The 17,007-nt window shown below is 47.1% G+C and overlaps 1 protein-coding gene across 2 annotated transcripts in view; it reads left to right on the top strand.

The window, feature by feature from the left end:
* The window catches only part of LOC142008082 (protein O-glucosyltransferase 3-like), an 86,164-nt gene extending 70,702 nt beyond the window's left edge, over positions 1-15,462 (top strand). Inside the window, exons 6-8 of one of the 2 annotated variants that reach the window (XM_074984992.1) lie at positions 1,029-1,223; positions 2,342-2,446; positions 12,269-15,462. In XM_074984992.1, coding sequence (XP_074841093.1) covers positions 1,029-1,223; positions 2,342-2,446; positions 12,269-12,394 — 426 coding nt within the window. In that variant the 3' untranslated portion in view covers positions 12,395-15,462. Of the gene's footprint in view, positions 1-1,028; positions 1,224-2,341; positions 2,447-6,002; positions 6,432-12,268 lie in introns of those variants that run through there. The other variant, XM_074985003.1, reaches the window with a different exon arrangement.
* Positions 15,463-17,007: the final 1,545 nt, after the last annotated feature.

The raw sequence follows: 17,007 nt of genomic DNA, 5'->3' as shown, positions 1-17,007 counted from the left end.
AACTCCACACCAGGGCCTCCACAGGTGTTGTAATTGAGCCTGGGCTCCATTGTGGGATTGCTCCCCATAAGCGTGTGGAGCTGTTGATAATAGCGGCAGGTCCATGGACCTGTCCCTGACCACTGGTTGGCTTCCCAGACTTTTTGATAGGCTTGATAGAGTTCTTTAACCTTCACCCAGCATCGCATAGAGTCCTGGGAGTAGCCTCGGGCGGCCATCTTGTGGGCCATCTGATCGTAGATGGCCACGTTTCTCTTAGCCACCCGAAGTCTCTTCAACACCAGTTGATCTCCCCAAATCCTGGTGGGTCCAAGCTGGGGCTCTCTTTTGAGCCTGAGAAGTGGTAGTCAGATCACTACCCTGAGTGCTCACAATTGCAGTACAGTGCTACCGATAATTGCTACCAACGCAGTGCAGTGGCTACCAATGCGGTGCAATGTGATGGGCAAAGGGATTTTTCATCACGGGCGCTCTCTTCATTTGCAGGGCTGGGCTGCTGAATTCCAATTCAAATTTTAATTCAAATTCAAATTCAAAGTTTTGTGGGCTTATTGTGACCTTCTTCCTGCACACCTGATAGCAGTGCTCAGTGAAGCAGCCATACTTGGAGGGTCACCGTGTAGTTTTGTGGGATGCATACGGGACACTTCTGGAGGCTAACAAATTCGAATTAAGGATATGGTGCTTCCACACTTGTCTTGATTCAAGATTTTAAATTCAAAATAGACACTATATCTGTCCCATAAATCGATATTTTGTAATTGGTATTACAGCTCAATAAATTGAGTTAACAGTATTACATGTGAAGACAGTCACGTTTTAATATTGAGCTAAAGCCCTGAAGTTCAAATTTATCTCATAGAGTAGATGTGGCCTTGGGCCTTAACCACAAGTCAGTGTCTTTCTCTGTATGCTTATTTCCAGGACATTTTGAAACTGTGCACATATCTGACACTAAATAGGTTGGCAGGTGAGATATTTTGATTTATAATATTTTTCTCTTTTTTTGCTTTGTTCTTACTATGCAGTACAAATATCAAGTGAATGTAGATGGGACCGTAGCAGCGTACAGATTTCCATACCTTATGTTGGGTGACAGTCTAGTACTGAAACAAACCTCTGACTACTATGAGCACTTTTACAGTGAATTAAAACCATGGAAACATTATGTTCCAGTTAAAAGAAGCCTTGATGACTTGCTAAAAAAAATAAAATGGGCTAAGGTAAGTGTTATTACCAACAAAGTTAAAGTGGGTAAATTGACATGTAAACAAACATCCTAAATAGTCCTCTTCCTTTAGCATTGCTAAATCTGTCCTCTACATCAAGTATATACTGAGATACTCAGATAAAAGGTGCATAAATTGCTATTATTATTTATCTATATGAAAGTGAGGCCCCAATTCAGGTAAATATTCCCATTCGGGAAAGAATTTTAGGCTTAACTTTAGGCATGTGGTTAGATGTTTTTCTGTAGAAAATCTTTAAACAGTTTTTCAGATCTTTAAAGATTGCTTTCAAACCCCGGATTAATATTTTTAAAATGCTGTCATCACAAAGTAGACATTAATACATATAACCTATTTAGGTGTACCAAAATAACACCTCCATGTAACATAAAATGAGAGAGGAAGCTTATTTATAAATGTGCCAGACATTATTGTGGTGGCATAGAACAAAGCTTTGGCTTTCAAAACTGAAGCTAACTGTGAGAACCACAAGAAATGTGTCAATTCTGAGTATTGTAGTTGTTCTCAAAGGACCAGATGAAGGGCACTACAAACTTTGAAATGAAGCTTTAAAATTTTTGAACACAAGTACATGAACAAAAGTGCTTAATACACTACCCACATCATCAAAATACATTCTATGAGTTTTATCAGGGATGGTTCAGTCAAAAAGCCTCGCAAAGAACAAAGCTGGAAACAGAAACAGTTAGTTACATGATACAGGGAAAGAGAACAACTATAGCTCTGTGTTCTGTGTAACTAAATCCATGTGAGAGACATCAAACCTTGTGAACTGGCCTGTGGCTAGGATAATACAGTAGAGCAGTAACTGACTTATTAGTCCACATATATACAGTTGCCCACCAGTACCCTAACCACCAGCCCTAAGGATATCACTGTCTTTGTGACCATGCAAGCATACTGATAAACTCTAAAAACTTGAAATTTAGTAATGCATTGTTTCATGTCATCAGTAATGGTACATCAGATAGCATTGCAGCTGTTAATGCAGAGCCAAACAGCCTTGTTAATGCACGTTATTGTGCTTGAAGAGAATGGAATCATTCACTGATTGTTCTCTTTTTCACTGCTGTTTCTTTCCAATTTCTCAGGAAAATGATGACGAAGCTAGGAGGATTGCAAAAGAAGGACAGTTAGTTGCCAGAGAACTACTTCAACCCCACAGACTTTACTGCTATTATTACAAACTCTTCCAGGTTGGTACATTGTGTCATTTGGTTGCATTTTCACCTAGCTGCTACTGGTTTTAGCCCTTCAAATTTCTACTCAGTCCACATATCTTAAAACCTAAATCATGATAGTTTTCAAGGGATCAACCAAGAACTCTAGCAGAATGTACTTCATTACTATTGGGATAAAATTTGAGCTACCAGCAGTCCTACTGGTCTTGTGACTTCCTGCCTCCCCATCTCATTTATATTCAATGTTTTGTTGTACTTTATTTCTGATTAAGACAGCTGGTCTTCTGTTAGCCTTTGACTAGTGTTCTTCCTTTTGCTAGCTCCAGACTTCGAATCATAGAACATTAGAACTGGAAAGGACCTGAAGAGGTCATCAAATCCAGTACTCTGTCCTCATGGCAGGACCAAGCACCATCTAGAGCCTCTAGACGAGTCTAAACCATCCCTAATAGGTGTTTGTTTAACCTGCTCCTAAATGTTTCCAGGGATGGAGATTCCACAACCTCCGTAGGCAATTTATTCCAGAGTTTAACCATCCTGACAGTTAGGAAGGTTTTCCTAATGTCCAACCTAAATCTCCCTTGCTCCAATTTAAGCCCATTGCTTCCTGTCCTATCCTCAGAAGCCAAGGAGAACAATTTTTCTTGTAACATTCTTTTAAGATCTTGAAAACCACTATTATGTCCCCTCTCCAGCTTCTCTTTCCTAAACCAAACAAGCCCAATTCTTTCAATCTTCCCTCATAGCTCATGTTCTCTAGATCTTTAATCATTCTTGTTGCTTTTCTCTGGACCTTCTCCAATTTCTCCACATCTTTCTTTAAATGTGGTGCCCACCACTGGGCACAATCCTCCAACTGAGGCTTAATGAGTATAGAGTGGAAGAATGACTTCTCACGTCTTGCTCACCACACTCCTGTTAATGCATCTCACAATCATGTTTGCTTTTTTTGCACACACAGCTTGTCCTCCAAACTAGTGTCTCAGCATGGCATTGGTTCTTTGGGTGGCCCTGGTTCTGGTTACTGGCAATGGAAGCTCTGGCAATACAGCAGCTATGCAGCCATGTAGCAGGGCAGGCCAAAGACACAAGTCTGTTGAGATGGTACTGATTTCCCACTGATTCTGGGAGATCCATGGAATTTGTGGCCTGTGCCATGCATACTCAGAAATGTAACAATTGTGAAGAAAACTGAGAATGAGATGCACAGACAGGAAAAGGGAATAGGTCCAACCAGTTTGTGCCTGGTGCAACTGACATTACTTCCATTACAAGAAGCAGAATTTTAAGGTGACTCAGGCTGCGTCTACACTATGAGATAAATTTGAATTTCAAGGCTTTAGCTCGATATTAAAATGTGCCTAGCTTCACATGTAATACTATTAACTCTATTTATTGAGCCATAATGCTGAGTACACATTATTGATATTATGGGGTGGATATAGCATATATTTCGAATTTAAAATATTGAATCCATTCTAGCATGGAAGCACCATGTCCTTAATTCGAATTGGTTAGCCTCCAGAAGTGTCCTGTATGTATCCCACAAAGCTATGCGGTGACCCTCCAAGTATGGCCACTTCGTTGTGCACTGCTGTCAGGTGTGCGGGGAGAGGGTCAAAATAAACCCCTGAAGTTTTTAATGAATTTGATTTAAAATTTGAATTGGAATGCAGTATCCCAGCCCTCCAAATAAAAAGGGAGTCCATGATAAAAAAACATCCCTTTGCCCATTGAGTTGCACCGCATCTGTAGCCATTGCACCAGATTGATCGCAATTATCGGTAACCCTGTACTGCAACTGTGAGCACTCAGGGTAGTGATCTGACTAGCACTTCTCAGGCTCACAAGAGAGCCCCAGCTTGGATTTGGGGAGACCAATCGGTGGCGAAGAAACTTCAGGTGGCTAAGAAAAATGTGGCTGTCTGTGATCAGATGGTGCATGAGATGGCCATCTGAGGTTACTCCTGGGACTCTGTGCAGTGGTGGGTGAAGATTAAAGGAGTCTGTCAGGCCTGTCAAAAAGTTCGGGAAGCCAACCAGTGGTCAGTGGCAGTCCACAGACCTGCCACTATTATCAACAGTTCCACATGCTTATGGGAAGTGACCCCACCACAGAGCCTGGACTCAGTTATAACACTTATGGAGTCCCTGCTATGGAGTTTGGGGTGAAGCCTGGAGGAGCATCGTGGCCCGGAGGAAGAGGGCAATGGAGAAAAAGAAAGGAGCAATGAGCAGGGGGCAGAGGAAGTTGTTGTGGACAGCCCAGAGCTCTTCACCGTAAACCTGGAACAGGGCCCCTCCACAGTGTGCCCCTCTACGCCAGGACCCTCCAAGGCAGTCCCCTACACGCCGGTCTCCTCCACACCAGTCCCTGAGCCCCCTGGAGCAAGCAGTTCAGGTGCGTCTTTATTCTGCATGCTAGAAGCGGGTTGAGGGTGGGTATAGCTACAGTGTTTTGCATAGGTACAGGTTTGCTATCTGTGCTTCTGTGCCCCTCAGAACAGCATGTCAGTGTTTCCTGGGCGGAACGCTTCTCCTTTTTAGACATCACCTCGAAGGCCTCATGCAGGCATTGTATTTTTTTCACGAGTTTCTTGGGCAGGGCTTCCTTGTTGTGGCTTCCACAGTAGCACACCTTGCCACACCAGGCAACCAGATAGCAGTCTGGTGTCATGGCACCACACAGCATTTTAGCAAATTTTCCAGGCTTTTGGTCACACAGCAGGAATAGCTGCTCTTTCCCCATATCTGTTAGTTTTAGGAGGGTAATGCCTTCTTTGGCAACCTGCGGAAGCACAGGTATTCGCATCTGTTTTTTTTGTTTTGTTTTGTTTTGTTTTAAACATGCTTCCTGCCCCTTTACATTGGCCTGCAGCAGCCAGCGGGCACTCTGTTCCCCACCCCATGACATGGTTTGCAGGCTCTATGGGTGTTCCCCGCCATATGACCCTTTCTAACCAGCATTTTTTTCATTTTTCATGACATGTCCCCCTCGCCCCAACACTACACTGCAGCTGAGCTCTGCTGGGCTTTCCCCTTCCAATCTCCCTTCCCCCAGCATTTCTTTGGATTTTGCAGGACTCCCAGGCTCCACACAGCTGCTGGTCTCTGCTGGGCATTTACCCTGCCATGTCCCTTATCGGGCACCATTTGTTTTCAGTTCTCAGGAATCCTCCTGTGCTGCACGGGGGATTCTTCTGCTGTGCTTTTCCTCTCCCATGTCCCTTTACATCCAGCCTTCCCTTTTTTTTTCTTTTTTCTTTTTTTAACTTTACGTTATTTTTATTGTGCATCGAAGCCCCACACTCAGCCATCCATTTGTCACTGCCACAGCACACCTGGCCAGGACACCTGGCAGCTGTCCCTGCTTCGCAGACCTTCCCATTCCCACCAACTGCTTACAACTTACCATGTCCACAAAGCAGTGTGCTGGAGAAGTGATGGCAAGTGAGGTATTGTGAAATGCACGCTTACTGTCCCATGCTAAATAGTACACAGAAAGATCCATTCATTGCACTTTAAAGCACATTATGTGAATTGTATCTTAATTTTAACCTTCATTTTCCAGATCCAGTGCCCAGTGTTGCAGAGAAAACCAGGAGACACAGGACATGCAAACAAGATAGGATCCTGCAGCACATGCAAGACACTCAGGCAGAGCACAAGAACTTGACAAAGGACACTGTTTCGTGGCATCAGAGTCAAGTAAACTTCAATGAGAGAATGCTTGACTTGCAGCAGCAGCAGCAACTGTCAAAGATGAATGAGGCCACGGCAAAGCAGACTGAGATTGCGGCAAAGCAAACCAAGGTCACAGCAAAGCTCTTGAAGGCCGTTACTGAGCAGTTGGAGATCCTGCACTCCCTGCTTCAGTTGCAGAGGGACTCCCAACCGAGCAGGGAATCAGCTGATACCCACTGGTTGGAGTCCCCCGAGGAGAGATCGCCCACCCCCCATCGTCAGGCACCTCACAGGCAGGGAGGGAGGGCAAGGCTATCCTGCCACAAGGGCCACTGCAAAAAGCTATTCAAGCACAATGAGAAGGCTTCTTTGCCCAGCCCTGTAAACATCTCCTAACCCCAAAATAAAATCATTCCTTTGAGCTCGGTGTGATTTTGTGTCCTGCAGGAGTGAGGGGGGAAACACAAATCACAATGGGCGGGTGGGGGAGGGTGAGTGCCACTGAAGGCACAGCTGAGCAGTGAAACCCCCTTGTCCACAGCAGATGTGCAGCTGAGGGAACTGGGCAGTTGGGGGGAGGGGAAGGTGCGTGCTGCTGAATGCACAGATGAGCAGTGAAACTCCCTTGTCGCAGCAGATGCGCAGCTGACAGAACCGGGCAGTGGGGTGGGGGTACTGAAGGCACAGCACATTCTATTTACTGCAACGTAGCCCCCTCCCACCAAAAAAGAGCATTCATTCATTACGGCACGTTTGATTTATTGGCATTATGGCAGAGACATACATAGGCACCATGTGTGTTACAGAACTGTCATAAAGCTATTTTTTAAAGCGTCCCTTATTGCTGCAGCCTGAGGGTGGATACTGGTGGACGGGAGTGTGGATGGCTGCAAGTAAGCCCTGCCTATTGCCTCCGCTTTCGAATTCCAGATAGACGGGAAAGTTTCCCGCTTTGATTCACATATGTTGTGTGAAACAGCAGCAGTAGTAGTAGTAGTAGTAGTAGTAGGCATCCTTCAGTCTGCATAGACTATGGATCGCACCCTTTAAAGTTTCAATTGAGGACTTCATTTACAGCGTCTATTGTGACTATAAAGACCCACACGAGAGTGACAATCCTTGCTGCATCTCTTACAAATGTAGTGGGTGTCTGGCAAGGCCTTATTGCGCTTTCTGTGCGCTCGCTTCTCTGCTAGCTGTCTGATCTTCAACTCGCCCTTCTGAAGGCCCTTGTGTAACCCCTACCTCCATCTGCTGCGGTCGTCTGCTAGTTCTTCCCAACTGTCCAGCTCGATGTCTACCTCTCTGAGGTCTCTCTTGCAGACATCTTTGTAACGCAACTGGGGGCGTCCGGGAGGTCTTTTGCCAGAGGCTAGTTCACCATACAGGATATCTTTTGGAATCCTTCCATCGTTCATCCTGTGGACGTGGCCAAGCCAGCGGAGTCGACGCTGCCTGAGGAGGGTGTGCGTGGTTGGGATTCCAGCTTGCTTGAGGACAGCGGCGTTGGTCACTCTGTCCTTCCATGATATTCCAAGGATGCGCCTGAGGCAGCGCAAGTGGAAGACGTTCAGCCTCTTTTCCTGGCGGGCATACAGGGTCCAAGTCTCGCTGCCATAAAGAAGATCCCGAACAGTGTCGGAGCAAGCACACATCCTTGTTTGACACCGCTCCTCATTCTGAAAGCATCCAATAATGCGCCGTCATATTGGATGGTTCCTCTTATGTCTTCGTGGAACGACTGGATCATCTTGAGTAACCGTGGAGGACAACCTATCTTGTGGAGCAGTTTGAACAGACCATCCCTGCTGATCAAGTCAAAAGCCTTGGTCAGATCGATGAAGGCTATGTAGAGTGGCTTTCTCTGCTCCCTGCACTTCTCCTGCAGCTGCCTTAGAGAGAAGACCATGTCAACAGTAGACCTCTCTGCGCGGAATCCGCACTGCGATTCGGGGTACACCCTCTCAGCAATCTTCTGGAGTCTGCCAAGGATGACGCAAGCGAACAGTTTACCAGTGACGCTTAGGAGGGAGATTCCACGGTAGTTGTTGCAGTCGCTTCTGTCTCCTTTGTTCTTATACAATGTTACAATGTTAGCGTCACGCATATCCTGTGGAACCTCACCCTCTTTCCAGCACAGGCACAGTAGCTCATGTCGGGGTTCCAGGAGTGTGTCCGCGGCACATTTGATTACCTCTGGTGGTATACCATCCTGACAGGGGCCTTTCCTGCTGCAAAGCTGTCGATGGCTCTCTTCAGTTCATCCACAGTCGGTTCTTGATCCAGTTCGTCCATTACTGGTAGGAGCTCGACGGCATCGAGGGCTGCGTCAACCACAATGTTCTCGTGTGAGTACAGCTTGGAGTAGTGCTCAACCCAGCACTCCATCTGTTTGGCTTTGTCAGCGATGACTTCACCAGATTTGGATTTCAGAGGTGCCATCTTGTTCTGGGTGGGCCCTAATGCCTTCTTCATACCCTCCTACATTCCTCTGAGATTACCAAAGTCGGCACAGGTCTGGATGCTGCTGCATAGCTGGAGTCAGTGGTTGTTGGCACAGCGCCTGGCTGTGTGCTGTACTGTTCTTCTGGCCTCTCTAAGTGCTTGCTGGGTACTCTGGCTCGGTGAGCGTTTGTACTCCAGGATTGCAGCCCGCTTCTTTTCAATGACTGGAATCATCTCATCGGAGTTAGCTTCAAACCAGTCATTCGTGTTTCTAGCTCTTCTTCCAAACACCGACAAGGCTGTGTTGTAAACTGTATCCCTTAGATGTTGCCATTTGGATGTTGCATTGACGCCCTCAGGGCCGCTGCGCAGATTTTCCTGGAGGGTCTCTCTGAACTTTTCAGCTTTCTCCGACTTTGCCGTCTTTCTGGCGTCAATGCGGGGCCTTCCAGCCGGTTTAGAGCAGTACAGCTTCTTGGGTCTCAGCTTGAGCTTGGAGCAAACTAGCGAGTGATCTGTATCGCAGTCAGCACTATGATAGCTGCGTGTCAGAAGGACGTTTTTGAGGTTATTACGCCTAGTGATGACCACATCTAGTTGATGCCAGTGTTTCGAGCGTGGGTGTCTCCACGACACTCTGTGCTGTGGCTTCGTTCGGAAGAATGTGTTTGTGATGCACAGATTGTGGTACGTGCACAGTTCAAGGAGATGCTGTCCATTGTCATTCATTTTTCCCACATCGAAGTGTCCTAAGCAGGAAGGCCATGAGGCCCAATCAGCTCCAACTCTTGCATTGAAGTCACCCAAGATGTACAGTTGTTCACGAGCAGGTATTTGCGCTACAGCAGCACTAAGCACGGCGTAGAACTTGTCTTTTACTTCTGGTGTGGCGTACAGGGTTGGGGCATAAGCGCTGATCAGGGGGACGGGACCGGCGCAAGTTTGAAGCGTGATCCGAAGAAGTCTTTCTGATCCGCCCATGACTAAATCCACCATTTGTAGAAGGGTGTTTCTGACAGCAAAGCCAAAACCATGCTCTCTGGGTTCTTCTTGGGCTTTACCCTGCCAGAAAAAGGTGTAGTCCTTTTCCTTTAGAGATCCCGCATCTGCGAGTCATGTCTCTTGCAGTGCAGCGATATCAACTCTGAGCTTCTTCAGTTCCTCATTGATGACAGCGGTCTTTCGGGTGTCACTGATGGCCTGAAGATCTTCAGTCAAGCTGGTCAGCATGGTCCGCACATTCCAGCAAGCAAGCTTGAATTGTTGATGTTTCTCATTTTTTGTTGATTTTCTTATTGGTTTGCCTGGTGCCCAAATCTCTGTCACTTGTCAGGTTCAGAAACCTTAAGCCTCACGCACCCAGCGAGGCAGGTGAACTGTGGCGGGACAGTACCCTATTGGCTGGGGGCTGCCCAGCTTGAGGCGGGCGGTGACTGTCCAGTGAGATGCGAGGATCTCTCCCACCGTCGAAGGCAACCCCTGGCGCTCATTCTCTACGCCAATAGAGCAAGAGCTGATAACTGGTATCTGTTGCCTCCCGTGTTGATGCAACGCTGTTCAACGATGCCGGAGTACCTCTCCGAGCACGAGCCTGGGCATTTGTTATGGAGACTCTGGGCTGCCCAGACACCAGTGTCCCCCTGTTGGCTTTACTGATATAGTCCAAAGGAGAGGATAACCTCCACGTCTGGTACCAGCTCAGCTGCAGGAGTTGCCGGGACAGTGCCAGAAGTTGACACTGAACCGCCTTCGGACTCCACTCCGGATTTTCTGTCAGGGTTTACTCCCTTAACCTTGCTCCTTCCCAGGATAACCCACAAGGCAGTGGGGTGTGGAGAATGTGGTTAAGGATCCCACTACTTCATACCTCCCTGTCACCACGAGTCACCATAGCTGCAATAACGGTGGGGACATTAGCTTCAGAAACATCCAGACGGGTCAATGAACATCTGAACCTTGCTTTGACATCCAAAGGCATATTCCATTATCATTCTGCACCTGTGCAGTCTGTGATTAAAGTTTTCCTTGCTGGGGTCCAGGGCTCCTGTGTAGGGTTTCATCAGGCAGGGAAGCAGAGGGTAATCAGGGTTGCCCAATATAGCAATGGGCATCTCCACATTGCCAACCTTGATTTTCTGGTCAGGGAAAAAAGTCCCATCCAGGAGCTTTCAGTACAGTCCTGAATTTCGGAATATGCGTGTGTCATGAACCCTCCCTGGCCAGCCAATGTTGATGTCAGTAAAACAACCTTTGTGATCTACCAACTCCTGCATGACTATGGAGAAGTAACCCTTTCAATTAATATTCACTGAGGCCAGGTGGGCTGGGGCCATGATGGGGATGTGCATTCCATCTATTGTCCCACCTCAGTAAGGAAAGCCCTGGGCACGAAAGCCATCCACTATGGCCTGTACATCTCCCAGGGTCACAGTCTTCCTGAGGAGACACTGACAGATTGCATGTGCCACCACCACCACGCACCCCGCTGTAGATCTGTCTACCCCAAACTGATTTGCCACTGAGCGGTCACTGTCAGGGTTGCACACTTCCACAGTGCAGTTGTCACTCATTTCTGTACTGTTAAAGACTGCCTCATTTTGGTGTTGCTGTGCTTCAGGACGGAGGCCAGTGCATCACAAAGTTCCATAAAGGTGGACTTGTGCATGCAAAAGTTCTGCTCCCACTGCTGGTCATCCCAGGACTCCAAAATGATGTGATTCCTGCTAGTGTGTGCTGGTCTCTTAAGTCCAAAACCGCTGCTCCACTACAGCAATGCAGTCGTGGCGGCCACCAGCTCTGAGTACTTGGACTGCAGTTGGTACAATTGCTGTTCCAAGCCACTATTCTCCTCCTCCTCCTCCTCGTCAGCAGCAGCAGTAGGATAGCCAAGCATCACTGAGTTTTGGCATTGAAGGATAAATTGCGTGACAGCCACTGTGGTTGCCGTAATGATCCGTGCTGTGAGTTGGAGCGTTCGTGGACCCATGCTTGTGCTGGAATGCTGCAGCAGGAAATGGCATGATCTCCAAGTTCTTTTTTTGTGTGGTTAGTGATGCAGTGCATTCTGGGATAGTGCTTGGAATTCTGGGATTCCAACATGAAACACCCACAAGCAACTGCGGCTGCGGCACTCTGGGATAGGTACCCACCGTGCAATGCTCATGCTGTTGCATTTGTATGGGGCAATGGAGACACAGAGATTTGACACGGAGAAAAGCTGAGTTGAATATCAATAAGCTTTGTGGACATTTTATTTGAATACATAATATTGAGATTAAGTATTCAAATTTATTATATATTGATTATATCTTGTGGTGTAGACGCAGTGTCATAGATACCCTCTAGGTATTGAATTGCTTTGCTGCTCTGCTATGCAGAATCAGATCTCCTATGTGTGCACAGGTTAACGACATCACTTTGGAAACTTCTGAGTATGCAAATCATCATAGCTCATTTCCATGTGTTTTTATTAAGTGCTGTTGATGAAAGTATTAAAGCTGACATTTAGTAGGACAAAAGGCACAACATTAAAGGAAGTTCCAGAGGCAACTTAGTGGATTAGTAGCTTTTGCAATGCAAACCTGGTAAAGAGGCTGTTAATGATGTAGGAAGAAAATTTAAAGCGAGGTTTGAGAAGGGAGGAGAATTCTGTTACATTAATTACATGCTAGTATCTCAGCTCTCTTAAATGTCACTTACATATTTCAGAAATATGCCAACCACCAAGACAGCAAACCTGAAATAAGAGAAGGAATGGAACAAGTACCTCAACCTGATGATAGCACTTCTGTCTGCAGCTGCCACAGGAAAAAACCTTTAAGGGAAGATCTGTAACTGTACCAAATGAAGGAAACCTTTGCTGTTTCACTAATGATGTAAACCAGTGTATGTGGCATTTAAGCTGTGAAATCTAGGACATAACAGACTGATTGGGCTTTCTTGGTCCAGCATCCTTGGGAACTGGCCAGTCCTGAACCAGGGAGTTTGCCAAACCAGTGAGGTCAGTGCTGGCCCCTTCTGCTGCTGGCCTACAGGCTCTCTTGGGGAGCCACCAGCCTCCTGGATGCTGGGCTCCCCTCCTTGCTGCAGCCCCTACACCTGGGCTCCCCTACCAGCCACCAAATCCACTCCTGAACGCAGCTGGTCTCCCAGCTTCCAGGCCAGCTCCACTCCTGGCCCCTCTGCCGGCCCCCTCTGCTGCCAGATTCCCAGACAGAGCACACACTCCAAATTCCCAGAGCTCTGCTTCCGGACCATGGATGTTGCCAAACCATAGAGTCATGGATTAGAGATAGTCAACTTGTTTCTTGTGCACAGGGAACTCTTGGTTATGTACTCTTTTTGTATATGCACACCAGTACTCATTTTGCCTATGATATACAAGTTAGTGCAAGTTCTTCTACAAGAATGTTTAACATGCAACAAAACGGTATTGAATCTCTTGATTTAAGTTTTCTGCTGATTCCTGTTTTCTATTGAAGATAGCCCTTTAAAACCACAAATTATTCTTACACAGTATTAAGCAAAATACTATATATACAGCAGATCTGTAGCCATAGATACAGAGTGGATTATTTTAGGCTTGCAAGTTCCAAGTCTGGTTTTTGCTTTCTAATGATGATTTGATGGTCCGTGTTAGATAAATCTTGTGACCTCCACTCAGTTCCTAATGTCAAGTTGTCCAAATCAAGAGTCAGACTGGGGGGTAAAAATGATGTTGATATTCTTCCAAGATCCGCCTGTGACCAAAATGAGATGTCTTCACCGCTTGAGTAGATTGTATACATATTCCAAATATAATCCTAATAGGATCAGAACACTAGCTTGAAAATCGAGACCTGGTTTTAGTTCACTGCTCTGCCATAGACTTTTTATGTGGACAAGTTGCTTAGGTTATTTCCTTGCTACAGATCCTGTGCAGGTATAACTTCTTAGTGTAGATACAGTATAAGGCAGTAGGAGGAGTTCTGACAGCATAGTAATACCTCCTTCCCGATATTATCAACTACTAGCAGGGCCCATCCCTTAGTGGCACTTACCAAGCCAGGAGCTAGCAGAATGTTCCAGCCCTGAGGATCCGGACAGGGAAAGCCCGACAGCTCCAGCCCCAGGTATCTGGCTGGGTCCAGGAGGAAGCCCAGCAGCCCCAGACTGTGGAGTCAATCATGGCATGGAGCCCTGCCAGCAGCTCCAGCCAAAGGGTCCAAGCAGGGGGGAGCCCAACAGCTACATCCCCAGGGATCTGGCCAGAGCCGGGGGAACCCCAGCAGCCCTGGGGCTAGGAGCCAGACAGGGCGTATGCCTCTGCCAGCAGCTCCAGCCACAGGGACTGGGCTGGGGAAAGCCCAGCAGCTCCAGTCCTGGGGATCTGGCTGGGGCTAGAGGCATCCCAGCAGCCCTGGGGCTGGGAGCTGGCCTGGGCATGGAGCTCCAATGGCAGTTCCAGCCCCGGGGATGTAGTCAGGGCCAGGGGATCCTGACAGCCCTGGGTCCAGGGACTGGCAAGCGCGCAGAGTTCCACTGGCAGCTCCAGCCCTGCGGACTGGCTGGGGTGGCACAGATGGACAGACGCCTCTTCTTTTACAATGTAGATGCTGAGAGCAGCTTTTGTCGGCATCGCAGTGACAATCCTGAGGGCTTTGCCAGCAATACTAGCTCAGTTTGGGGCGTGATTTTTTTTCACACTCCTAGCTAACACATCGTTTTGTTGGCATCATTTTGTGGCATAGACCGTGTTAGCCCTGGCCTTCCCATCAAATTTAGATTGACCTAGCTATGTCACTTAGGTGAGAAAAATGCACACCCCTGAGTGACATAGTTAAACTGTCCCAGTCCCCTGGTTAGCAGCAGCTGCTAGGTTGTGGATTACCCACACAGAAAGAACCTGTTTGTTGGTGGAGGAAGAGCCTAAGCAAGTAGGCTGTGGCTAAACTTTGATAATTACCATGTTTAAGCATACTGATATCTCAAATATAGCATTGTGTGGTTTTTTAATGTCTATTTGGTCAGAAGATAATGCTGTAATCATGTTAGAGAACACATTTTAACCTATCAAAACAAAAGAGCAGTCCAGTAGCACTTTAAAGACTAACAAAATAATTTATTAGGTGATGAGCGTTCATGGGACAGACCCACTTCTTCAGATCATTATTATTTTGTTAGTCGTTAAAGTACTACTGGACTGCTTTTTTGTTTTGATGGTGTATAGACTAGCACAGCTATCTCTCTGTTACTACATTTTAACCTAGTGACATATACAAACATGGTCCTCTCTGCACAGGCAAAAATACAGTAGTCACATTTCAAAACACAGGTTGGACACTGCTGTGTGTCACTAGTATAATTAATCATGGCTATTTCTGTAAAGCACACAGGGTCATAGAAGAGAAGAATATAAAGTTGCCATTTCCAATCACACTAGCAATGGAAAGATAAGTTTCTATTAATTCTTGTCCCCTCCATCCCAGCATCCCTTCCCCAACCCCAATTATCAATGCTAGTTTTAAATAGAAAAAATAATTTGTTTCTGTCTTCTAGTTCAACAAATTGCCTTCTTCACCAAAGTATTTAGCTTTTTTATAGACATTGTAATAATCTTTTCAGTTGTAAATTATTCAAAAATGTGTGCATCCCAAGTGCCTTTTGAGGGAAGTACATTGTAAATATGTTTAAAACTATTGTTATTTGATAGGGGAAAACATCCAGGAAAGGGTTAAGGGCTGCTCATGTGTCCCATGACACACCTGGGATTTAAGGAAGAGGTGTGAAGGTGCTATAGGACTTCTTCTTGTTCTTTCAGAAAGACAATGGGAAAAGCCTGGGGGTGAGGGGAAGGAATCACTTTGTTTTTCTGTAACCCAGAACTGTCTCTGTTTGAACAATAAATTGGGTCCTGAAACTTATCCTGTATTGGAGGTGACCCTTTCCCACAAAACAACCTGCCCCTGCTGGCAGGAATGAGTCAAGCTCCTAAAAGGCTCCCAGCGAACAAGGTATGGTGTTCCACCTGTGCCCTGCAAGACGGCATTATCAGGAAAAGGAGTCTCTGAAGAGAAGAGCCTGAACAGCGATGGGGGAAGGTGGACCTGGGGGCACTGAGAGCATCTGGGGGGAGAGAGGCCAGTGCAGTGAGGAGGGTGGACATGGGAGCAGATGGGGGTAGTGGGTTGGGGAGGGTCCTATGGTGATCATAGCTGGGGGGAGGGGCGGTGAAAGGTGGGGAGGAGGGTCCCGGGGATATGAGGTCATTGCTGCACAGGGAGCTATGGTGACTCGTGGTGACAGAGGTATGAAGTAGTGGGATCCTTAACCACATTCTCCACACCCCACTGCCTTTTGGCTTATCCTGGGAAGGAGAAAGGTTAAGGGAGTAAACCCTGACAGAAAATCCAGAGTGGAGTCCAAAGGCGGTTTGGTGTCAACTTCTGGCACTGTCCCGGCAACTCCTGCAGCTGAGCTGGTACCAGACGTGGAGGTTATCCTCTCCTTTGGACTATATCAGTAAAGCCAACGGGGACACTGGTGTCTGGGCAGCCCAGAGTCTCCATAATAAGTGCCCAGGCTCGCGCTCGGAGAGGTACTCCGGCATCGTTGAACAGCGTTGCATCAACACGGGAGGCAACAGATACTGGTTATAAGCTCTTGCTCTATTGGCATAGAGAACGAGCGCTAGGGGTTGCCTTCGACGGTGGGAGAGATCCTCGCATCTCACTGGACAGTCACCGCCCGCCTCAAGCTGGGCAGCCCCCAGCCAATAGGGTACTGTCCCGCCACAGTTCACCTGCCTCGCTGGGTGCGTGAGGCTTAAGGTTCCTGAACCTGACAAGTGACAGAAATTTGGGCACCAGGCAAACCAAAAAGAAAATCAACAAGACATGAGAAACATCAACAATTTAAGCTTGCTTGCTGGAATGTGCGGACCATGCTGACTGGCTTGACTGAAGATCTTCAGGCCATCAGTGACAACCGAAAGACCGCTGTCATCAACGAGGAACTGAAGAGGCTCAGAGTTGATATCGCTGCACTGCAAGAGACGCGACTCACAGATTCGGGATCTCTAAAGGAAAAGGACTACACCTTTTTCTGGCAGGGTAAAGCCCAAGAAGAACCCAGAGAGCATGGTGTTGGCTTTGCTGTCAGAAACACCCTTCTACAAATGGTGGATTTAGTCATGGGCGGATCAGAAAGACTTCTTCGGATCACGCTTCAAACTTGCGCCGGTCCTGTCCACCTGATCAGCGCTTATGCCCCAACCCTGTACACCACACCAGAAGTAAAAGACAAGTTCTATGACGTGCTTAGTGCTGCTGTAGCGCAAATACCTTCTCGTGAACAACTGTACATCTTGGGTGACTTCAATTCAAGAGTTGGAGCTGATTGGGCCTCATGGCCTTCCTGCTTAGGACACTTCGGTGTGGGAAAAATGAATGACAATGGACAGCGTCTCC

Source organism: Carettochelys insculpta, chromosome 1, assembly GCF_033958435.1.
Source record: "Carettochelys insculpta isolate YL-2023 chromosome 1, ASM3395843v1, whole genome shotgun sequence".
Taxonomy (NCBI): Eukaryota; Metazoa; Chordata; order Testudines; family Carettochelyidae; genus Carettochelys; species Carettochelys insculpta.
The sequence above is the reverse complement of the archived record's forward strand: the minus strand, read 5'-3'. Positions and strand labels throughout refer to the sequence as shown.